The 24,501-nt window shown below is 42.1% G+C and overlaps 1 protein-coding gene across 5 annotated transcripts in view; it reads right to left on the reverse strand.

Moving 5' to 3' along the window:
* Positions 1 to 3: 3 nt before the first annotated feature.
* The window catches only part of Ten-m (teneurin transmembrane protein Ten-m), a 153,290-nt gene continuing 128,792 nt past the window's right edge, over positions 4 to 24,501 (reverse strand). Inside the window, exons 3-11 of one of the 5 annotated variants that reach the window (XR_010437009.1) lie at positions 20,462 to 21,097; positions 17,417 to 19,132; positions 16,566 to 16,849; positions 16,005 to 16,416; positions 15,372 to 15,917; positions 15,105 to 15,312; positions 14,077 to 14,103; positions 7,671 to 13,456; positions 4 to 683 (exon numbers count right to left, since the gene is read on the reverse strand). Coding sequence is in view for 4 of the 5 variants with exons in the window: in XM_064688984.1 (XP_064545054.1) it covers positions 7,837 to 13,456; positions 14,077 to 14,103; positions 15,105 to 15,312; positions 15,372 to 15,917; positions 16,005 to 16,416; positions 16,566 to 16,849; positions 17,417 to 19,132; positions 20,462 to 21,097 (9,449 nt within the window). In the remaining variant the exon portion in view is untranslated. Of the gene's footprint in view, positions 684 to 5,093; positions 13,457 to 14,076; positions 14,104 to 15,104; positions 15,313 to 15,371; positions 15,918 to 16,004; positions 16,417 to 16,565; positions 16,850 to 17,416; positions 19,133 to 20,461; positions 21,098 to 24,501 lie in introns of those variants that run through there. The other 4 variants (XM_064688984.1, XM_064688985.1, XM_064688986.1 and 1 more) reach the window with 4 other exon arrangements.

Consider the following 24,501-nt stretch of genomic DNA (forward strand, 5'->3'; position numbering starts at 1 on the left):
AAATCAAATATTTAAAGAAACTCCTGTTTTTTTATTCAAAAATATAAAAATCAACGGTCTTTACAAATCCATTGCATACCCGCCAGGGGCGTCTGTTGGCAACCGCTGGCTGCCGAGATTTTTCTAAAAATCTGCCAAAATACCAGGCGAACAGAAATCCCAGAAGGTCGACAATAAATATTTTTAGCTGCCGAAAAATTTCATTGCATACCCAAAAGGGGCGCCCTCGTCGCCGGCTGGGTCCCAAATTTTCACTAAAATTTCCTAAAAACACCAGGCGAACAGAAATGCCCAGAAGGTGGACGAGTTCTTAGAATATAAGACGACTGTTAAACAACAGCTGCAGCTGCAGGTAATGTAAAAGGGCTGCTGAAAGAAAAAGCATACATGTTTTTGGACCATTTCAATGCACATTTTGCAGGGATCTGATCCTTTAGGTTTTCAAGGACTATATCGATGGTATGGTATAACCAAGGATATGATAGTCAACTAGGAACCATTCATTAGGCGGGGCATACATATTTTTGGACCATGTTCTAGCGCATTTTGTGAGAACTCAGGCCTTTAGGTTCGCTAGGACTATATCCATGATATGGAATAATCAAGGCTATATAGGTCAACTATGTACCATGAATAGCGATCATTTGCTGATTATATGTTGTCCATAAGCGTGGTAGATTTGGCTGAAAAATACAAAATAAAAAATTTGTTAATTTAAAATACGTCCGATTTTTTAAAGACACACATTAAAGATTTCGCGAAAGCTTTGAAAATCGCACTATAAACTATGATTTTTTAGAGCAGGGCGGAAATATAAGACGAATTGAATTGTTTTTTTTTGGTTATCTCGGGTAAACAATGTCCGATTTAGGAATGTAATACCTTTTTGAACTCGAATCCCTACTAACGATTGGCATTGAAACAAATTAAAAATCAAAGGGTTAAATTTAAGTTTTTTGACAGAATCGGTAGCACTATTCAAAGCTAGATAACGCATAAGCAATTACATACAAGCACAAGATATCACTTGCGAAATCCAAACATGTGTTTGCAGAGATAATCGACAAAAATGTACATGCATATATGTATGTATATGACTGCTAGTGCAGGCAAATAGGTCAAAACAAGACATGACCATTTCTGTACACCGATTTCTATATATAAATATTATATTATATAATAAATTCATTAAGTTTTTGTCTGTCCGAGTTCAAAAAGGTATATTATTGAAAAAAAAAGGACGGTACTTGCCCTTACTAACATAATAAAAGGCTACTATCACTCACAGCATAACAGCATGAAAGATTGACTAATGAGGCCACACTAACATAGAATAAAGTTGCGCAGGTCCACAGCGCACAGAAAATAGAGCACGCAAACGACCAGGCGAGAACACGAACGCCAGCAATTATTGACTGGACCAATCAGCGATTAGCACCAAAAAGAATCGTGAGCGCGTGAGCGTAAGTAGAAAAATAACAGCGAACACACACACAAACAGGTGACTGCTTATCTCTGGCTTTGGCTCAGCTCTGTGGCTCATCTCTCACGTGTTTGTGTGGATGTGTATGCTGAACATTGTGGCGCATCGCTCACACTCGCATTTTGATCGCTTGCTTATTTTCTGTGCGCCGGTTTTTTCGTCCGCCTAAGTCACTCACAATTTAACAGTTTGTTAGTTTGACCTCAGTCGTCGATATAAACATGTTTTTATGAAAAGCTGCTGACTCGGGGCAGTCTGCCTTCTTAGGAATTTGTTTAAACAAAAAACGTATAACTTTACCTCCAGTTACAGTTTATGTGCTCAGATTAGGCTGAAAAATACGAAATGAAAAATGTATATGTTTTTGTAAACAAATATATGTCGATTAAATACCTTTAAGGATTCATGAAAGCCTGCAAAATCGACAGAACGCTACACATTTTGTTTTTAGAACTGATCGCGATTTGGCAAGAGCTTCAAATTTTTAAATTATCACGCGTCCTTCGGGTGACATGTGATTATCAATGATACGCAGGGTGTTGTCTATTGGCGACACAGCATGTTCAATGGGCCAGCCCAAGTGCATTTCTTCCAGCTTTATTTTGCCCTCGCGCGAAATGGGCTTCCAGTGTGACTTGTGCATGTGGTCGCCGATGGCAAAGGCCTTAGGCCTTTTCCGTCGACATTGGGAAAACGCTTAAAGGTGAATTTGATTAGGGCCTTCTTTATGTTGTATATTCGTGAAAGTATTCTGAGACCACGATCATTTAAAATAATGTACTTCTTAGCAATTTTTTGCTAAATGCAAAAAATTTGACATGCCATGGATTTCGACTCATACGTACATTCTGTAATAGATACAGGTAATTAACTTTTATAAGGAACGACAAACACGCCAATTAATGCCGGCGCACGTATTTTTAAAGTGAAAGATCTAAATACATACCATTATTTCAATTTCTTACATTTAACTTTGCTAATAAAACGTGACTATGATGAATATGCACTTTAAGACAGCGTGACCAAATCATTTTAACTAAAATATACCGATTTGTCAAAAATACCAACGTTTAGGCAGTATGACCAAATCATGAAAACAAAAACAGTCTAGTTTTTTCAAAATACCAAAGATTAGAAAGTGTGACCAAATCACTAAAACAAAATTATACTATATTTTCGAAAATACGAAATACCAAGAAGCAAAATACTAAAGCAATACTGCAGACATTCACGGTCTGTGCAATTGTTTTATCGATAGCCGGTAGCGGTGCATTCGATATGTACATGTTGCCATCAAATACATTTTGTACTTTCACATTTTATAGGTATATTCTATAACGCGCTTGATTTTGGCGAGGATGATTACCGCGTCTGCCCGGCGACAGCGATGTGATTTGGCCTGTGGACAAAGCTTGCCGGCTTACTCTGCAGGTGAATGACTGTGGGCCAGTACCTAATGCTTAGAGGCGATCGGGAAATTGGTTTTGAGCGGCCAGGTGAAACATAGCAACCTCTTCTGTTGGCGCTCAGAGACTCCGCTGATCTGCAAGACGGTCCGTCATTGTTTGCGCAGGTTGAACATACATATTTCCAAAAACTTATTGACCTGCAGCACGCCTGCAGCACTCAGACTTACTGGATTCCAAATTCTGTTAAGGTAAGCGTTGCGGCCTGATTAAATGAGGCCAGAGAATGGGCAGTAAGTAGATGTTTTGTTGTGCTGAATACTACTTAGATTGTGATTAAAATTTAATATTTTTGTAGATCTCAATCTGGCGCTCTCCTAATTGAGATGAAACAATTGTCATTGGCAGCATTAAACAATTGGCCGAGCTTTCAGGCGTGCAAGTGAATGATCTGCATCGTGAGACTATTAATAATTTTGAACTCTCATCAGTGGTTTCCGGAAATCCGCCTCTGATCGGATCAGCAAAAGAAAGTAAACGATCTTCAGGCAATTGATAAGAGTCTGAACGGCAAGCTACTTGTTTTGACTCGCAGCACGAATGTACTTAGTCAGGCACTGACCTTCGAGGAAAAAGTTTCAATTGAGCTTATTTACAATCTTCATTTTAGCGACAAGCGGATGCTGTTGCCAACAATGAAAGGATATTTTTTCAGTAGGATGTTCAAAAGGATTTTCACACTACAAAATTAAAAAGTCTAAAAATATATTGATATTGGGGTTTGCAAACCGCTGTGCAGAGACTCGTCATTAAAGAGACTATGTTCATATGAAGATTGCATAAAACCAATATACTCTTTTTCTATAGAAGGACACATCTCCAGCCCCATAAATTATATATATTCTAGGTCAACATCAACAGCCGATTTGACATAGCCATGTCCGTCTGTTTGTTTCTATCTATCTATGTTGCTTTCGTCTTGAAACTTTGCATAGGTGCGACTTTCTGTTGCAGGCACTACATGTGTCGGAACCGGCCGGATCGCACAAGTATATCATTTAGCTGTAATACGAACGATCGGACGAAAATAAGGTTCTTTAATGTTTATCAAGATATCTTGACCAAAATCGGCATTTCTAGTTTCACTATTGTGCTCATATATATGCAAATTATATCAACATCGGGCTGCTATATCATATAACTGACATAGGAAAGATCGGTCGGAGAGTAGGTTCTTATATGACAAAATATTCTGTTCTCCAAGAAATTTTCATCAAACTCAGTTCAGCTCCAGCTTCACTATGTTTAGACATCTGCAAAACCGTAAGTCAAATGTCTAACTCTTCGACCTGCCGAATATATCCTTACTGTCTCGGCTTACTTTGTGAACAGACAATAAATTTAGGGCAATTTGATTACTCGTAATGAGCTTGGTCAACTTGACCAAACTCAACAAATATGTATATATACTTTAAGCTCTATGTGGGTCAACAACCACTGTTGGTGCAGGGAACAAAGTTTCGATAATCAATTGAAGGGTTCCGTGTTCGATGGGGGAAAACGGTTTGTAAATGATTACATTTTAAATATTAACTGAAATCAATTACCCGACAGCTCAAGATAAGTTTATTCTTTTTTCTTAAAAGTTGCTTGAATGGGTTCAACCGGTTGTAGGTATGTGACAGCGCTTGTAGGGAAAGGGCGAATGGTAGGACTTACCCAGTAGCGTCTAATTTCGTAAGGAAATATGTTCCACTGTGTATGAGAGTGTGCTGAAAAATGGGTGGGAAATGTTTAGAAAAAAGCTGATTGCGCAGTATATATAAACTAAAATTTAAAAAGATAGTCAGAGCCGAGTTATACCAGATAAGTTTAAGTCTAAGGTAAAGACAACTTGTCGTTAGCAAATATAAACATATATAAAAAAAAATGTAAAACTATATAATCTTTTTACACGCAAATATATCTGAAAGATCAGATAAAATTCGAAAGATTTAATACTTACCTTTTTTAGAAACATTTATATAAAATGTAAAAAGTTCTCAATGTTTTTTTTTTTAATTTTTATTTTATTGAAATCGCTTTATTCGTTATATTATTAGATATATATGGGGTTGCATCATATATGCCGGCTTGCCATAAATGTGTGTTATGTGTTTGATCTCTGCTTTGCATACGAGTATCTTTTGTTCAATTTTCATGACCTTTCGATTTGTTTCACTCCGCATGATTCATGCAAAGGTGTTGGTGACAATTTCGTACATTTAATACAAGTATTGTTCATAATTTATTTATTATCAAAGGGTTATCATTTAGCTCTATCAACGTTTCTCTGCTATAAGTTTGTCTGTACCAATACATAATCTAAACATGAGCTTAACGAATTGTAATTCTCTGTGTGTGTGTGTGTGTGTGTGTGTGTATGTGTGTGTTTGTTTGTTTATCGGAAAATGTACACTTCGTTTTGAAGAACAAAAGATACATAGTAAATTTAAGCACAATTGAGTAGACGTAGATAGTTTCGTTCTCTTCGTTCTCTCAGTCACAATTCATATTTTGTTTTAGCTGATTTCAATAATTTTATTTTGGTTTTTGGTTAATATAATGCTGCTTAATTTTACTACATATACATTTATATACGTTTGCTGCATTTTACTTTACAATTCGTTTTGTGTAAAATAGTTTCTTTTTTTTGTTTTTTGTTTAATCGTTTTGGAAAACATGAAAATTACGTTTTCTTAATGCTTTTCTTTACACAACATTTCGCATGACACGATCGATGCATACATACACTTATGTATACAATATATGAGTTTCGTTTTGTTTGCTTTTATTGTTTTTATATTATATGTATTTTGTTTTATTTGCTGCTTAGACTTAATATTTGTAATGTTTATTAAATGTGTTCTGCATTATATATAATTTTATTTAATAAAATTACTAACACTTTAGCTAATTCCTACGTTTTATTTTTAACTCCTTTTTCACTTTCACATTAGTTAAGTGCTATATTTCGATCTTATGAGTTTCGTACTTAGCCTAATCCTTAGTAACGATGTGTAGTTGAGTGTGTATATATTACAATGTGTATCTCATATGGTTGTGTTTTATATTATGTTCAAGACTTAAGTATCCGTTCTTACGTTTATTGCTAGATTATTTATATCTCAATAGTCAATAGTTTAGTTTCAGCTATAAATAGTTTAATAATGTGAATAATTATAAACAAAAACACTTTAGCAAAGTGACGAGTCAAAAGACAGAATATAAAATTTGGTTTTAAAAAATTAAATGCTTTTCAAGTTGCAATAATTAAAAAATAATAAAAATCTTTAGGATCGATCTTAATCTAGCATTGGATTAAAGGCATTATAAACTGCATTGCTTTTACAAATTAACATGGCAAAACTTTTAAATTAAATATTGCATTTTAAAAAACTAAAACCTTAATAGACTACGTTAAAAAAAAAACTAAAAACACACGAATGAGTAAAGTACTTTGCTGTTTTAAACGTTTCGGTTCGATTTGCTTTACTTCGATTCAACATTTATGTAACATTTCCAGTTGTGAAACGAAATGTTTAGAAATATATCACAATTTGTAAAAGGTTTTAATGCATTTTGCCTTCGAAATGAATACAACAGTTCATGTTCATGTTTCGGTTTATAAAATCAGTGAAAATGATAGGAGAATCAATGGTGAATGTAGGAATTCGAGTATGTAAGTATTTTGTTTGGTAAGGGTAGCTGACCCAAAAGTATTTTGATTTTTGGCTGTCAAACTTAAGTATATGCGTTTGAGTAAATTCGAGCATTTGCTTAAAATATGAGTCAAAAGATGTCACGACTACGTACGATTTACGTATGCCCAGAATCAAGGGTTTTCAATGAAAAAAAAATAAATTCAAAAATGGCGCGCTGAGTGTTAAAGCATATTTAAGTATTGTAGTTGTTTTTATATATGTAAGTGTGTATGTGTGTGTGTGTATGTACAATATACAAAGCATTATTGAAGTGAAGCAGCTTTTAAGTTCATTTTACCATACGAGTATGGGCTAGGCTAGGGAATACTACATTTGCATCTGTAATTGCTTTTGTCCATTACTTTCTCTTTTTGTTTTTCTTTTTATGCGGGGGACTCTCAACTTTTTACATTAATTTATGATATATATTAATATATTACCTATTCGAATATGCGTAATTTATTTCGTTTCTTTTTTTTTCTTTTTCTGTTGTGTAATACTTGTCTGACATCGAATGCAACTGGCTAATAAGACTTCTGTAGACTGAATCAAGGCGGTTCTCCTTTGGATTTTGGATACCGAAGAAGAATTCTCTAATTCTACAGAGTTGTATGTTTTCTTCTTGCCCTTTCTTCCTACAAATCTATATGCCCGAAGGAAAGAATGTTTACTTTATACGCCTCTTTGTCGTACGAATTGGCGGGCTCTCTTTGAAGGGGAGGTGTGCTCGCCTTGCATTAGATTTGCCAGATTTATAAAATATACATATAATGTTGCACATGGTCTAAACATATCCCTATTGTTACCCTAAACTCAACATCAACATACATACATATATTTGTTATGTATACGTACATTTATAGAAATTTACGTGGATTGCTGGTTTGTTCTTCGATAGTGTTCGGGTTTGCCTGGTTACTAATATTAAACTTTAAACGCGATTAAAGTCTGTATTAATGAGTTAAATTGAACTGTGTCGTGTTTTCTTGTTTTTTGTTTTTTTGTTTGTGTGTGTTGTGCTTAATGCTTATCGCTTACCGTTTATCGCTGCTTTATTTCACCTAAGTAATTACAAAAACTGCTCCTCGGCTGCCTCGGTGTTTGTCATGCGGACAGCTTTATCCACAGCTATCAAGTAGTCCTCCGGCCCGTCATACTCTTCCATGGCTTCACTGCTAGCTTCACTATCCAGATCCTCCTCCACTCACGCAGCCAGTTCCCCATATTTCTGCTGTCGTCGATTGGAGCTGGACCTGTGGCTGCTGCCAGTCTTGCGACGCTTGCGTTTGGCATCGCGCTGGAAGGCCACGTTGCCGGGGTCATCAGCCAGCTGTGGGTACTTGTGTATGCTATGGATGTCAATGCCAATCCAGCCATCAACGTCGCCGTGCTGTATGAGTTCCTCTTTTTCCTCCTCGGTCCAGTCGCCACGGCCCTGGAAGCCAGCTGCGACCAGCTGCTTTTCCAGCTCCCAGGCACGTTCGACTGCGCGCTTGTGCGCATGCTTGAGTATGCGATGTCGTTCCTGCTCGGGATCCACACCGTACTTGATGATAACCACTGCCTCGGGCCCATGCAGACGTAGTTCCTTTGCAGCACTGCCACCATGATCGCTGATTTCGTGCGTTGATATGTTAAACATGCCGCCAAGGCGGCGTAGCTCTTCGTTATCGTCTCGCAGCTTCAGTACGTTGTCTTTGACAAAGTAAAATACGTCCTGATCATGTATGCTAAAGTGCAGATCCAAGAAGTAGGAGTTGTTGAACACCGAGCTAACTACATCCTGTACCACACTATTGGAGCCATCCACCACGCTGACTAAAGCACGTCCTCCAATCCGTGACAACAGAACGCCTTCGCCAAAGACGGCCCGACGATAGCTCACACGTGGAAGCAGGTTACGCATCTTGGGCTCCATTTTGAGCAGTGGCTTCGGCGCGAAGTCAAAGTCGCTGAACCTCTCGTTGGTCTTCTCGACGATGCACTCCAGGCCGGAGATAACACCAAAGTCTGGTGCAAGCGTATTCGACTTGATGGTGGCCTGTGGCGTGTACTGAGACATCTTGGTGTATCTGTTGCTCTGCATATTGTTCAGCTCGTAGCCGAAGAGCTGCAGCCAGGCGTCAAGGTCGATCATGTAGTTCTGCGGCTTGTTACGGTTGATGGGATCGTTGTTGTGGTATCGATAGATAAATACGTCGGTGGGGTTGGACATTTCGGTGGCCAGCGTTTCCCAAAGTGGCGTCATCCACTGACCCACAGTTGGATCGTATTGTCGTTGCTCGGTGTAGATCAGTTTTGTGTGGGGATCGATTAGTCCACCATGGAAATCGATGGGCACAAAGAAGTCGGGCTTGGTGTCCTTGATGGTGCGTCCAAAAGGCGTTCGCTTTACCTCCTTCATAATGCTTCCGTTCATGTCGAAGAAGGCTAGTGGAGAACCATTTTGATCAGTGGCCACATAGTATCGCAGCTCAGCATGCTCGAGCGCGATCAGCATGTCCCGATCGTCATAATAGAACTTCATGGTCTTCCCTAATTTGGGGAAATGCACATGGGTGACCAGGCTCGGCGTTTTAGGGTTTGCATAGTAGTACTGCGTGACATTGCCCTTGCTGTCGTGCCAGGCTACAAGGCGGCTGCGATCGTCGTAATAGTACCAGCTTTGGAAGCGGTCCCGCTCGAAGGCGTGGATCAGTTGACCTCGGTTATTGTATCTGTACTTCTGCTCGCCTCGGCGAACAACAAATCCGCGTGCATCATAGTTGTTGAATTCGACATCGCCCACCTTGATGACTCTGTCGCCAATATCGTAGCCAAGGTTTATCTTCTCGCCCTGATCGACGATACCCACTGTGTTGCCATTTTCATCGTATAGATACTTCCAGTTGTTGGTGCCCAGAACTTCAATGACGTGTCCGTCCGCATTGTAGTTAATCTTGTCAAAGGCTGTTGACCTGCCGAAGGTTGTCTTTTGGGACTTAATGCGATTACGAAGATCGTAGTCGAGTTCCAAGCGGAACACGTCGAAGCTCTTGATGTTCATTAATACGCTCTTAACACGTCCATGCTGATCATAGTCTACAATGGTAAAGAACTGTTTGGCAGAGTCTTGAATTACGGTACGATTAAAAGCGTTGCGGGTGATCTTCAGATCCTGCACTACTTCGAGCTGGCCCAGGTTCTGGCTGTACTTGTAGCGAGTGGTAGGCAGCTCCTTGTCGTCAATAGCCATCTCAATGCCGCTCAAGCGCGCGTTACCATCGTAGGCGTATTTGTAGTGAGCCGATGCCAGTGAGTTCTTTGATCCAAATCTCAGTTTTTCGTCCTTAAGGATACCTGCGTGATACTTAAACTCGCGACGCAACTCGAAACCTGGCTCCTGTACCTCAACGGACTTCACCAGACTAGTAGTTTCTTGATAAGTATAATGGGTACTCGAAAGTCCTGCCAGAATGGTTTCCAGACGTCCTGCAGCGTCATGCACAAAAGCGACTTTACCGGATTGATGTGGATGTATTTTGGCTAGAATCTGGCCCTCATCGTTGTATAGGATTTCGAAGGGATGTCGATTAATTGGCGAGTAGTACTGATACTTGAAAAAGCCGAGTGACGTCTGCAGTGAGAAGGAGTGAATATGACCTCGTGGAGTTGTCAAGCTTTGTAGAGCGCCGGCATCATCGTATTGCAGTAGATAGTCTGAGCGTCGAGGAGTAGTCACTTTAAGGGGTAGGGAGCCAAACATGTCCTTAAAGGTGTAAACCATCGATGATCCATCGCCATACTTAATCTCATTCAAGCGTCCATTGCGGTCGAATGTATAGGCCTCTTGCAGCACTCCCCATTTCCAGCTGACCAAGCGTCCAAATCGATCATACTCGAGATCAACATCAGCGTAATCACCCGACTGTGGACGGAAACTAACCGGACGCGAAGTGCGATCGTAGGTCACATTGAGAAGCTCCTGCTTGTCATCGACCATTACAACAACCGACTGCGTTTCACGATCGTATTCCAGAGTTAGAACATTGTCTCCATTGACACGCAGTTTACGTCCAACTTCCGTGACCGGTCGCGGTGCTCCCTTGTTTTGCTTGCCCTGCTGGAGAGGTTGTTGGCGTCGCACAAAGTAGCGCCATTCGAACCGGTTAGCCAGATCTCCGGCAATCTCCGTGCGCTGCCTGGCTGGAACTGGGTAGCTCTCGCCTAGTAGTGGGCTCTGCTCGGCCAAAATTGTGTAAGGAACAACTTCCATTTGTAGATTGTGACCCCAGGGTGTGATGCTCGTGGTCGAGCCGTCCATGTCGACAGAAGTACGCGATTCTGCGGCTCCGTTCCTAACAATAACCGTGGAGCCCTGTATTAGCATGGATATCTCCTTCTGTGCATTCTCCGAGACCTTCACCTGAGCCCCCTTTACACTTAAATCAAAGTTGAGTTCAATGACTCTACCAGTCGGTGTAACAGCTGAAGTTAGACGCCCAAATTCATCGTAGTTGTACACATAAGAGCGTCCTGTAGAGTCAAGCTTTGTCTTCAGCAATCCTGTCGGTCCGTGATACTCGTAGGTGACATTGTAGTTGTCTGGTGTGCTCAATTCGTGCAACATCTTCATGCGAGTCATGCGGAGGCGGCACTTCTGACCCTTGGTGTTCTCAATTGAATTCACTTGAGAGGTGTAGTCGCGCAAAAGGAAGACCTTGTTGCCCGCCGCATCCGTTACGGTGCTGAGCTTTCCATTAGATGTGTTGACGTTGTAGGTGAAGACGTATGTAGTTTCACCGGTTAGAATGTTACGAGTAGAGACATGTTGTCCGAATCTATTAAAGATATATATCTCCTGCATATCTGGCGCATATATCTCATATTCTCGCGATGGGCTTGCCTCAGGGATGCTGGACATGACAGAGCGTATGCGGTAGTTAGCCTGATCGGCAATATGTACGTGTCCGTCTGGAGTGACAGATAAAGCGGCAATGGTATTAAATTTAGCACTGGTCGCCAGATAGTGATCAGCTTCGAAGCAATCGCATCCACGCTCCAGGCAATTGCACTTCGACTCGGCTCCCGCAAAAGAAGCAATACGTCCGTCCGTTCCAATAACGCGCACGCGGTTAATGCGTTGAGAATCGCTTTCTGCCACAAAGAGTTCGCCCAGCGGACCAAACGCAATAGATTGCGGCATAACCAGAGTAGCATGAGTGGCTAGGTCTGTATCGTAGGCTGTGGTGGCGGTAGGGCAATGCAGTGGACGGCCAGAAATAACGCGGACGCGTCCGTCGGGGGTCATTCGCAGAATCATGTGGTCGTCAATGATGTGGAGAGTGTTGTCCATTGGCGACACAGCCAGTTCCGTGGGCCAGCGCAAGTGCATTTCCTCCAGCTTGAGTGTGCCCTCACACGGAATGGGCTTCCAGTGTGACTTGTGCATGTGGTTGCCAATGAGTGTGCTCACGATGCCATCACGATCTACCATCCGGATGTTGGTGCCATCAGCAAAGTAAAGAATGTTGTCGCTGGAGATGGCAATGCCTTTGGGATAGGCCAGTTTTGCGTCCTTAGCCAGGGCACCATCACCACAATGAGCCTCATCGCCGGGCAAGCAGCGCTCCCCGGAACCCACAACCGCTTCCCAGTTCAGTTCCGGCTGTGAGTAGTCACTGATGTCGCGCACGCGTATTATCTGATGAGATTCTGGATCGGATACGTAGAGAGTACCGTCAAGCGGACTCAGGGCCATGTGATAGCGATAGGAGACGCGTGTGGCGTTCAGTTTGACAACCGTGCGAATACTGCCATCCGTCATTATACGTCGAATAAAGTTGAAATCACCAACGAAGAGACTGCCATCTGGAGCGGCAGCCAGGGCAACTGGGGCGAGCAAGCGCTGCTTCATGGCCAAACCATCGCAATCTTGACACTCCAGCGGACGCTGATGACCATCGCCCATTGTAGTCAGAATAATGCGAGGCTTGTTGCGTAGATAGATGTTAGAGCCGTCGCCCTTCTGAAGAATTCCTTCATGGAAGTTGTAACGGTGATGGATGTCCAGATTCCAGCCGCCTACCTCTGAGATGGACATGTCATGACCACTGAGTTTCGTGGTCTGTATATCCCATACAATATCCTTGCAGTCCGTGTACTGGTACCCCACTTTAACTACGGCTGTAGTGACGCCATAGACACGTTGTCTATATATGTTCAAGCGGTTCCAAGCATACGTGAATTTAATGCCCGGATCAGCTTCGAAAACGCGCTCAAATAGGATGCCCTCGATGGTAATTCTCAAATGAATAAGATGAAGCGAAGCGGGTATCGTATCGGGCGTCAGTTGGAGTTTGATTGTTGATAAATAGCCAGCAGCGCGGGAGGAGTGATAAACCAGATTTAGGCCCGTACCAGGTATTTGCAGGGACTCCTGGATTACCTGCGACTCGGCCAGTATGGCACTGCGATCTGGGCAGGCGCCCTGAAAGCCATGCTTCCATGAGGCCAATACAACCGGCTTCATTTGATCATAGTCGTGCGAGAAGCAAGTGTGTGTTGTAGTCGTGGCCAGACCCTTTTCCTCGGACATGCTCATAACCATCACGTCGATAATAACGACCTCGTTCCATGGAACCTGCACAATGCGTGACTGCGGTCGGAACGGAGCGCGTCCAAATTGCAGGGTCACTGCTCCTCCGCCATTGACCATCAGATCAAACCACCCGTCGTCGCGAGTGAGTGTAAAACCCTCCAACAGGGTTGTAGTGGAAACGCGCACGCCCACCAGCCCCATGCCCAGGGAGGTGACAACGCGTCCGCGGATAACTGCTGAACGGCTGTTGGGAAAGCAACAAAATAAAATAGTTAGTTGGGTCTTATTATGGTGTTCAGTTGGGGGTCAACTACAGATACATCTGGCTAACAAGCATATCGAACTTAGGATTCGCAACTACGTTGGGTAAGAAATAATGTGATAAGTACAAATGATAAAATTTCACACGCACATAACATAACAGACTCGTATCAACACACAAAGGTTTACAATTTGAACATAGTTGAATATGGTATGTATATGTATATTTTCGGTATATAGCTTTGTGTATGACCTAGCATTGACCTAAGAACAACATTTGCATAGCTTATACGTATGTTAAATTAAAATCCAAATATTTGATTGGTTGTCTGGCGAGTAAAGTAACGAGTAAGTCATTAACGATCCCACAAGTGTGTTATCACGAACGAAAAATAAAAATCGACTACCAAATGATCTTATTAAAATATTTATAGGACTACGCTAGACAAATGAGTAACCATTTCTTTGATAAAATAATAATTATAAGTAAATAAAAACAATTGTATTATATAAATGAAACGAGTGTACCAAACAACCATCGAGAATTAGTATTAGTAGTAGTTTTAGTATTATTATTTTAGTACCGCTTTTTCGCTTGCTTACCTTGCATTGAAATAATTCCAAAAAATGCTGTTAGTATATGATTTTGATTTTTAGCGAGAACAAGTAGCGAATAGAATTCGTTAGTTAATACAAAGCATTTGGAATTCGGTTGCGCAATGTTCGTTTGTTTGTGTGTATTTTTTGATGGGAATTAGTATCGAGTAGTAGTAGTATGAGGAGCGAGTAGTAGTAGTAGTAGTAATAGTTATTAGGTATTTATTCAATTTATTTATTCGGATTAAGGGCACGCGTGATGAGAAGAAAAAGAAAGCAGAGAGAAAAATATTTGAATTAGCATGGTTGTCGTTGTTTTATCTTTTACTAGAATTGATTGTGTTATGAAACCCGTAACAAAATTAAATATCCTTGCTTTCGATCATACCGAAATTACTGGCGACCCTTCACAAGAACCCTTGAGATCTAAGTTAAGAATCGGAATTATGTTGAATGTCTGGGACCAGTTTTATGTTACCAGGGTGAGGTGATTCATGATATCAACTCCTTGTGAAAGGTGTACTTAAGGGCTAGTCTAAGTTATTTGTATACTTAAAGTTCTTAATTTATTTAATTTAAACTTATTTTTATACCTTAGAATTGTTTTGAATACAAAGATTTCATTTGATTTGGTTTGGTTTGTTCAGTTTTACGGATTAGTTTTGAACAAAGGACATGTAGGGATTTATTTACAAGGTTTTCGATGGGATTTAGGAATGTTTGTGTACGGAAATGTTTTGCCATTTTTATTGGGATTTGTTTTAGACGAGGGCACGAAAACGAAAAACATAAATATTTAAACACATAAAAATATTAATTATGCAAACTATTTTGATTATTATTTGATTGGTAGTATATATAAAATTCAGCTAAATGTTTTTTAATATACAGGATATATAGTTTCGATATAGGGTGCCTCATCGGGCCCCTTGCCAATTCTGGAAACTATACACAGAAACTATACTTTGCCAACAATTTGTCTTCGATTAAACTAAAAACGAAGGGCAGCAAATTGGCTACAAGAAAGCACCTACCTCTCGTTAAAGGTCTCCAACTTAGCATAATTTTGGAGACTACTCTCGTCAATCAGAAACTTCATGCGCTCAAAGAATGAGGCTGTAATTGCCGGAGGCTGTTTCCTTAGGAGAACATCTATGGGCTTGGGTGCTGATACACACAGTTGGGATGTCTTACAGACGTGACTGGCACAGCACTCGGGATCTTCACAGTCAACCAGGCCATCTATTGGGTATAACATGGGATGAAAACGGTTTTTAAAAAAAGAAATGTCAATCACCCACCTTTATCATTGTCCTTGCTATCGCCACAGTTTAGCTCCAAGGCTATGCCACAATCAGGACCGTCCCAGCCCTCATAGCAGCGGCATTCCCATTGGCCCTCGCCGCTCACCCGACACTGTCCGTGCCCAGCACAACTGTTTGGGCAACCTTCGATTGTGCAGTGTTTGCCATTCCAACCAGTTACACAAAGGCAGGTTCCGTTCTTGCACTGACCATGCTCGTTGCAACGGCTGTCGCAGAGCTTCGTGTTGCAGTAATCGCCACCCCATTCCGGGTCGCAGGCGCAGGCGTCACCCTCGCAACGACCGTGCTGGCCACAGTCGAGGTCGCAGAGCTCCTTGGAGCAGTCATCACCACTCCACTTGGTCTCGCATGTGCAGGTTTGGGTGTCCAGATCAAAGTTACCGTGACCCGAGCAGTCGGGTAGACATTGGAGTGCGTCTTTGTCCATGGCGGCGCAGTCAGTTCCCTTCCAACCCTTTTTACAGATGCAGGTGCCGTCCGCGCAGAAGCCATGTCCCGAGCAACTGGGATGTGGGCAGTCCACTGAGAAGAGAAAAGTATTGTGTTTAGAAAATTTGGATTGATATGAGGGGGAGAAGGGAATCTTGGGTTTGGCTGAATCGTTGCTACCTTCTTCGCAAAATTTGCCCTTATAGCCGCGCATGCACTGACATTTTCCGCTAACACAGTGCCCATGACCATTGCAATCGGCCACCTCACACTCGTCGTGGCGGAGGGAGCACTCCTTGCCCTTCCAGCCCGGATTGCAAATGCACTCGCCATTGATGTACTCTCCATGCTGAGAGCACAGCACTGGACAAACGCTCTCGCTGCAATCGTCGCCTCCGAAGCCAGGATTGCATTGGCAATGCCCCAGCAAGCATTGCCCATTGCCGGAGCAGCCGTTGGGGCAGTTCTGTGTCATGTCCTCTGCTATGGCTGCATAGAAAGTCAATTCCTGTGCATCGCCATCGTCGTTGTAGAGCGAGACGAACCAATGCCCTGGCTCCATATAACGTGTCACCTCGCGCGTTATGGAAAGCTGCAGTTGGCAAGCATTGGAGCGATTCCCAGAAAAATTATGTATGGTGTATGTGATGTATGACGTTTAAGTGGTCCATGAAAAGCACATAAAGTGGAATTAGTTAGTTAAGGTGTTAGTAGACATTGACAGGCGCTGTTATAACTTACGTGTGCGGCCCTGGCGGTGCGTGTGCTGGCGCTAAAGCCACTCAAGACTTCTTTGAAATGGTATTGAGTATGGGTGGGCAGGGCATTACGACGCCCGTAGACGCCAATGGATGCACCACGGGGAATTGTGTAGTCAAACTTGACGTAGGCCGGTTCCGATTGATAGAATTGCATGTTCCAATAGCTGTACGGTTGTATCTCCTTTGTCAGTTTTTGACCCAACGTAATCTGGCCAAAGGTGGTGCCATCCGGTGGGAAGCTTCGTGCTGGGAACGTGCGAGCACCTGCCATTTGTTATCGCGAAGCGCATAAGCGGACAATGCGACAAGAGTGCAGCATTTGTGAGGAGTGATTGGATGAGAAAACAAAACAAAAACAATTCACATTTGGGTTAGTTGTTGTCTTTTTGTGGATATATGGAGACTATGACTTGAATATTTAAATATGGAATATTTTATATGCTTTTTAATAGATACTTAAATGCCTAAATATGATATGAGTAAGTGATCTTATGCTTAAAGATCATCAAGTGAGCCAGTTTAGTAGGTCAATTATTTATCACATTTGTAGATTCGCTTAAGCATATCGCTTTCCTAGTTAGTAGATGACGATGACGCCTACACAGCCAGATATTGGTGCCACACATTCATGCTTGGAGGTATTTTGTACAGATGCGGGACTTATGAAGGATTTATTATGAGCGGAGTAAAATGATTTTATGATTTTGATTGTTAGCAATGGTCTTAGAAAATATAAGCTGTACAGCATTTTAGTTATCGGTTTAGTTAATCGACGGGTTAGTTATAAGCACTTATAGTGATGTTAGCATCGAGAGCAGATAGTACAATCACCTTCCAGTATGAGTATAGGCATAACATCGGGACATGCAAGCTTTTCACCACCAAGAACATCAGAATTAGTATCGGTAGCGGCAATGCTGTTATCAAAATCAGTGCTAGGAAGGTTAGTATCGGTGCTGGTTGATGGATCTTCCACCTCCGCGCTATCATTCGAATCATGCTGGTGACCTAAAATAGTAGCTTCCTCTGCATGCGGTGTCGTTGTCGTCGGGCTGGCAGAGTCAATGTCAAGTGGGTTGTTGTCCTTGTTCGTGTAAATGGTTGGCGCTGGGTCTAGGCAACTGCAGGGGCAGTCGGGCATACGTGGTGGGGGCTCGAATACACAGGAGCCAACGCTGTCAATATTATTGTCCTCATCTAGAATCTTTTTCTCGTGGGTCAGCACCTGCTCCACATTGTGCGTGCCGCCGCCAGTCGGCACCGCCACATGAAGCGTATACACGGAATCGCTACCGTCGTCTGTGGCTATCGTCAGATTGACAAATATACGCTTACTGGGCTGATCGAAGCGCTCACTGACATATGGCTTTAGGGGTGTTAAATGGGCTGGTAAAATATTGTCATTCTCTTGCGCCTTAAGAACCTCATTTTCGCTAGCTGGCAGAGACTGAAGCGGCTTTATCCTGGATTGCTCGACAGCCGTTTTGTACAGGTTCACCTCATTGGAGGTGGGCGCTTCGTCTAATTTGACTATATCGATATCGTCATTATCGAAGAGTGCCGCGTCGCTCAGCATAAGGTCGGACACTGTTTGATTTATGCTCTGTGGGGGTGGCTCTGATTGTTCTTTGTTGTTGTTGTTCTCCTCATAGTTATCGGCCAAATCACGCTCATTATTGTTATCATTAGCGGCAGGTTTCTGCTTCAGGTTTTGTTTGATTTGAAAATCATTTTCAATAATGTAGACGGTTGAGGACATCCCCTCATTCTTTTCCGTGCTGGCTCTGCTGATGGTGTCGATTTCAACAACGTCATCGTTGTCACTTTCTGACGTCGTTGTCAGCACTGAGTCCTCCCTGCTGCTACTGCTGCTGCTGCTGCTGGTGCCACGTCTGATGGTGCTGTCATTTTGATTATAGTCATCAATAACAGAAGCAACGCTGCTTGCCTCTGTATCTGACTCGACGTCGATGGTATCGCTGGTCTCTTTGAGTTGGAGCTCCTGCTCAAACTTCCGTTGGGGTTTGGAAAGCGTTTTACCTGCTCTACGCAAATTGCCGTTTAATGATTTGCCAAATTGTTGCCTAGTCTTAGGCGCTGGCCGCACTGTTGTCTCCTTCTGCTCGTCTTCGGTATCGTCTTCATAGTCATAGTCACTGATGTCGTCCACAAAGCTATTCCCTTCGCTCTGCTCGAGATTCAATATGCTATCGATTTTGTGCAAAGTTTTATCGTAATTGCTTTGTTGGGTGTCCAAAGCGATGACAGTTGCCTTCCTGGGCCGGTGTATGTTAGCATCCTCGCTTATGGATTTTACCACGTTTTGAGCGGTTGGCGACGTTGTCAAAGCCAAATACTTTTGTGCATGGACTTTACTTGCTCTTGTAATTAAGTCGCTAAAAGTTTCTGCAGCCACATCATCATCAGCATCATCATAATGATCCTGCCCCCGCTGCCACTCCATTAAACTTCTTCCACGGCGTCGTTTGTTGCCATTCTTGTTGATAGACAGCCATGTTGACACTGCTCCTGTGCCTCCTTTACTTGCTACAGGTATTCGGATGAGCAGTTGGTAGTTAGAGAGCGAGATTACCTTGATCTATTGTGGTTAGCTACTACGACCCAGTATACCATTAACCATGCAAGCCAACCTCGTTGGCTCAAATTAAGCATAAAATGTATTTTTAATTCACTTCAAACTGGTTGTCAGAAATGTACCTTGCATTTTCATATGCGTGTGTGGGCAAAGCTGACAGGTTGTTTAGCCCGCCCCTGGCTACTACGTGGGGTTGATTTGGGCATGGGACAAAAATATAGTGACAGACAGAGAGAGAGAGAGAAAACGAGCAAAAATAAGCAAGAGAGAGACATACAAAGTAAAACAAAGCTGGGGGGTACGTCAACATTTGACAGCTTAATTGCCAAATGTTAAGTGTCATGTGTGCCATGTGACCTAAAAATACACAGCACAAAATCCGTAAATCAAATCCACTTTTCGCTTTGTTAAGCAAAAAATTATAAACTGCGAAATAAACCAGAACGTTTTCAATTTGCTGACGTTTTGACAACAAACTAAGGGCGGGAAAATTGCCCGAAAATAAAATCTAGAAGGTTTTGCAGATATATTTATTGACATACATTCGAATGTGTTGCATTTATTGATAAAGCCAAAGATTTACTTTTTCGTGCAAAATGTTTGTGGGAAAGTTCTCGACTGAAATATACTCTGTAAACTGTAGGCCTTTATAAAAAACTGTCGGTAGCTCTAAGCTCGACACTCTTTTAAAATAATTTAGACTGAAATGACCAATTCAACTCGGCTGCAGATTAAGACTCCACTGCATAAAGTACTTTTTATTAAATTTAAAATCAATTATCCACACGTTTCCAAAATCGATTATTCTCCTATTCATTAACTTTAATTTTGAAATTGTAACGTTCTTTAAATTGCACTGCATACTTTTTATCCGTTTAATGGGTACTGTTCATGGAATGAGATTTCGATAGACGCCTTTCTTCCCCTGCCATTCTTTGCGTCTTGCTGTCAATTTCGGAATGTAATTAGTGCAATATTCTGAGCTATATTTAATGAACGGAGCACAATGGGAACGGCATTGACTATAAATAGCCGACTGTTTGCGCTTAAGCCTCGTACCATCTACTGTCAAATGCAAAGAAAGAAAAACTTTTAGCTGAAAATCGACAATATATAAATAAAGTTTTTGACCGCCGCCTAGGTACCCCTAAGCGCTTAAACCGTCTTCCGTTCTTTCATTCTAGCTGTCTCTTTCTCTCTTTCTCTCTGTTTCAGTTCTCGCACTTTTGCAAAACTTACGAAAACTCATTTAAAAATAATTAAAACTTGTGCATAATTACCTCCATTATTGGCGTTTGCTAAGGATGAGGATAGGGACGTCGAAGGCGCAAGCGACGATTGGGAGGAGGACGTTGCAGTGGCTGCCGCTGCCGAAGATGTGGCCTCCGCCGAGGTGGATGTCGACTGTAAGCCTTGGGCCGTCCCGCTGTTCGATGTGGCCGTTGTGACGGTTGCCGTTGCAGTGCCTCCACCAGGTTGTCCCTGTACAATTCCGATGCCCTGTCCATTTTTCGCGCGTACCGATGCATTGTGCAGCTTGGATAAATCAGTGTTGGTGCTCTTGGCCGCCGTGACCTCGGCGGCCTCGTTGCCGACTAGAACTGTGCAGGGTGCCGACGGGGACCAGTGCAGGGTGCCGGTGCTAGTCAGCAGGATCAGCAGAATACAAAGTACAGCCAAGGCCGAGCACGCGGCAATGCTAGCCCAGTTGGCTGAGCAGCGTGCGGCTAAGTCCTTGCGCAAGTTCATCGGCGCCGAGTAATGATGGGTGGGCATTCCGTTCATGCTCCTTGGTGGCAGCACCGGGCCCATGCAGCCTTGCGTGCTGCGATCGTAGCCCCCTTTGAGAGTGTCTTTTGTGGGTGTGGAACAGGCCGATCCGCTCTTGTAGTCGATAGGTGAGCCTTTGTTGATATCTGCCAGCAAAAAGAGTTAGAAACCAAATATGCATTAGTCACCAGTTATGATAAGCTTATCAATTAAAACAGAATTGAGCACAGTAAAGCGCACCATGTGGAAATTCAATTTCATTAAAATCCCACCGCATTCTGTCATGGCTAACCCTCGAGCTATTGCTCTGTTCGAATCACAGCGCATTCACTGGTAAAACCGAACGTCGACACTATTGTATTTTGCTTATCGCCATTTGGTGCAAATTTCATTTGTATAAAAGGATTTGCGCAAGGATAACAAACTGACATTCAACATAACCTCAAACAAACGATGACAAAACAGAGAAAAAGAGAACGAACGAACGAACGAATGGACGGAACGGAAAAACGAATAAGTGAATGTGGTAAGCAGGGAAAGTGACCAGCGACAATGACGTTGGCAATACAGGAAACAGCAAGAAGCGGTACAAAAAACAAGCAAGTAACAGTGCCCTACTAGAGAGTGATCGACTAGAAGATACCACGCACCCTGCGCTGAGTAGCCCTATTACACAATCGATATTTCTTCAGGCTTCCATCTAGTTCTAAAAGTCTCCTTCATTTTCTGCGTTCATACAAGCGGATGCTGACCACGTATTTGTATACATTTGAGTTTCTGTTAGTTGGATTTCAAACATGGGCACTAAACTATTATACCCAATGCTGCAAAAGTTCCATGGGTACAGGGTATAGACAAAAAATTAAAAAGATGGCTGAAAGGTTTCACTGTGGTGGGCAAAGAAGTGCAAAAAAAAGGGACTTGCTTTGGGGCTGGCGAGACCGATGACAGTAGACAGTAGATGTGCCAGGAGGGCAAATGGCGAGCAGTAGCTGGATAAGTAGAAATCATTTGTTGACGCCATGATGATAATTCGATTATGCGACGCTTGCGTTCAAGCTTAAAGGGAGTCCAGGGAACAATCACAGGGCGGGTTCATGTTTTAACCACACGGAAATGAAAATGTTTGTATGTGTGTGAGTTTGTGAGACTTGCAAACACAATGCAAACTGAAATTTGAATTGTGAACAAATGAAAATGTTTAAATCTGGTGGCATCGATGAGCTTCGCTTGGCCATAGCAGGCAGCAGACGAGTATATTTAATGCAGGTTTCGTAACAGACAGCTTTCAATTTGAATCCATCAGCCCAAAATATCGCAGCTGTCAGCTTTAATTACTCAAGTGAATGGCAAATTTTCGGGATATTATTTGTATGTTCCTGAATGCGAATATAAGAGAAGGGGGAAGACGGACGCACATGGGTTAACCACATGTGCTATTTATGCCTGTGCGTACTTATGTACATATGTATGTGTCGTCCATACATATTAATGGGCATGTGTAGGTGTATTCTATATTTGTTCGTTTACTGTGCAAAAAACTGTTGTAATTTCTACCCAAACGACCTCTTGCCGCAGAAATATCCTTTGCATGAATCTGTATGCCAACGAGCCAAGGAGACAACGAGTGGGGCGACAAACCCAAGTGAGCAAAGTTCGCCACAGCAGAAGTTGGGTAACCCAGAATGGATATGGTCAAAGCATTCCCATTATGGGTGGGTCGACCCATCCCTTCCACCACCCACCACCCACCAACCACCAACCCTCCACTTCTTGTATGTTGCTCCTACAGTCTGTCTGTCTTTCTGTGTGCAATGATAGCGTGAATAATGTCTGCGTCATTTTTTATACATGGGTGTGTGTGTGTGTGTGTGCGTGTGTGTGTGTGTGTGTGTGTGTGCTTGTATTAAAGTTATCCAGTATAAGCTTTTATACGATATGTTAGATTTATTTAATGTCAAGGAGGAGTTGGAGTGTTGATGAAGGAATGCATAAATGTCCATAGATCTGCAGAGACATTTGTATTAGGGAGCAAAAGTTAAGCGCTTTGCCTCTTTTCAAGCTAGTTGCCCCGTTAGGGGCGTGCCATTTATAGGGGGCGATTTTTATGACCGAAACGTGCTACGATTCGGGATGTGGGCGAGAATGTGTGTGTGGATGTGTGTGAATAATTAACGAACGCATAATAGCAGTCGGTAGTCGGTAGTCGGTGCTGGCAATTGCTGAAATAAATTCACACAAGTTAATGGGCATTGGGTGCTTTTAAAAAACAGGACACTGCAGGGGGAGCGTACTGATAGCTTTCAGGATGAAAGTGCTGTTTGCAGCTGCCTCATTAAATAAATGGCAAGCGAGCCAAACTGCGCTCACTAAAGTTTACTTTCGATTTATCGATCGAATGGGTCAAAGCCACCTAACTTATTAGCTGGTTCAGTTGCCAAGAGCAACTGCTATGATTGCATCTCAGTGGTAATACTCCACGAATAGGTCAATGATTAGTTCGATTGAATAACTTGGATGTATAAGCATATATAAGTATATACTTGAAGGTTTATATAATTGGCTGCCTAATTAAATAGTGGCTATTAGTGTAATGCTCGCAAATAGTTAGCTGAATGTTTGGCCTCAAAAGAGAGATTAATTTGCTGTCGATTCTGGTCATTTGAGCTTATAAACATTAAATTGTTATCTATTAATTTAATTGCATTAATATGTTTTTCAAAAAAATGAAAATGTGACAGCAGAGAACAGGCTGACGTTGGGCTCGTTAATCCTGCGGCTATTTTATGAACCCAGAGCAAATCGCTTAAATTAAAGCAACACACAAAAGAGGGCACAATAAAAATAGTGTGGCAAACGCAGCTGCCAGTAATGGTTATTGTATAATGCGCACAAGTGTGTGTGTGTGTGTGTGTGTGTATGTCTGTGTGTGTTTGCCTTTGTATGTGTGGGAGAGTGTAAGTGTTTGTCACAACCCCTGGGCCACAATGAAGCCAACAAGCTGTCGCAGTTTTGCTATCCTACCCCTACAGTTGCCCACAAGCCCAAAATGAGATTTATGCTGCGTGCAATTTAACATTTTTAATAATATTAAAATTACAAATTTATATTTTATGTGTGCGCCACTTGCCAAGGTGTTGCTGCAGTCCAATAAACAACATGCAGTCATAGTTAGTACGCAATAGGGTGTAAGACAGAGCTAGATTTAATTTTAATTTGCTTTGCAGTCTCTGACTTTCTTACCGTTCAAAAATCATATCAAAAACATATGTATGAATTAAAGGATTTCCTGTCAGATGCATTTGTTTAAAGTAATATTTTAAGTTAGGACATTTACTGGACTTGACTTCAGTTAAACGCACTATCGCCGGGCTGTTAAAACCTTTCCGTTCATCAATTGTGTGTTAAGTACTTTTGAGTAATTGCAGAACTCGCGCAGTGTTTTAAGTGAGCCTGACTAACGCCAATTTGAATAGTCGTTAATGAACATTTGCTAATATTTTAAGCACTAAAAGAGAGCTATAAATTTCAGCTCTTCGCCGTGCACCGA

The sequence above is a fragment of the Drosophila montana genome, unplaced genomic scaffold (genome assembly GCF_035044405.1).
Source record: "Drosophila montana isolate Dmon_TW-CO22-7 unplaced genomic scaffold, ASM3504440v1 contig_3216_1, whole genome shotgun sequence".
Classification (NCBI taxonomy): Eukaryota; Metazoa; Arthropoda; class Insecta; order Diptera; family Drosophilidae; genus Drosophila; species Drosophila montana.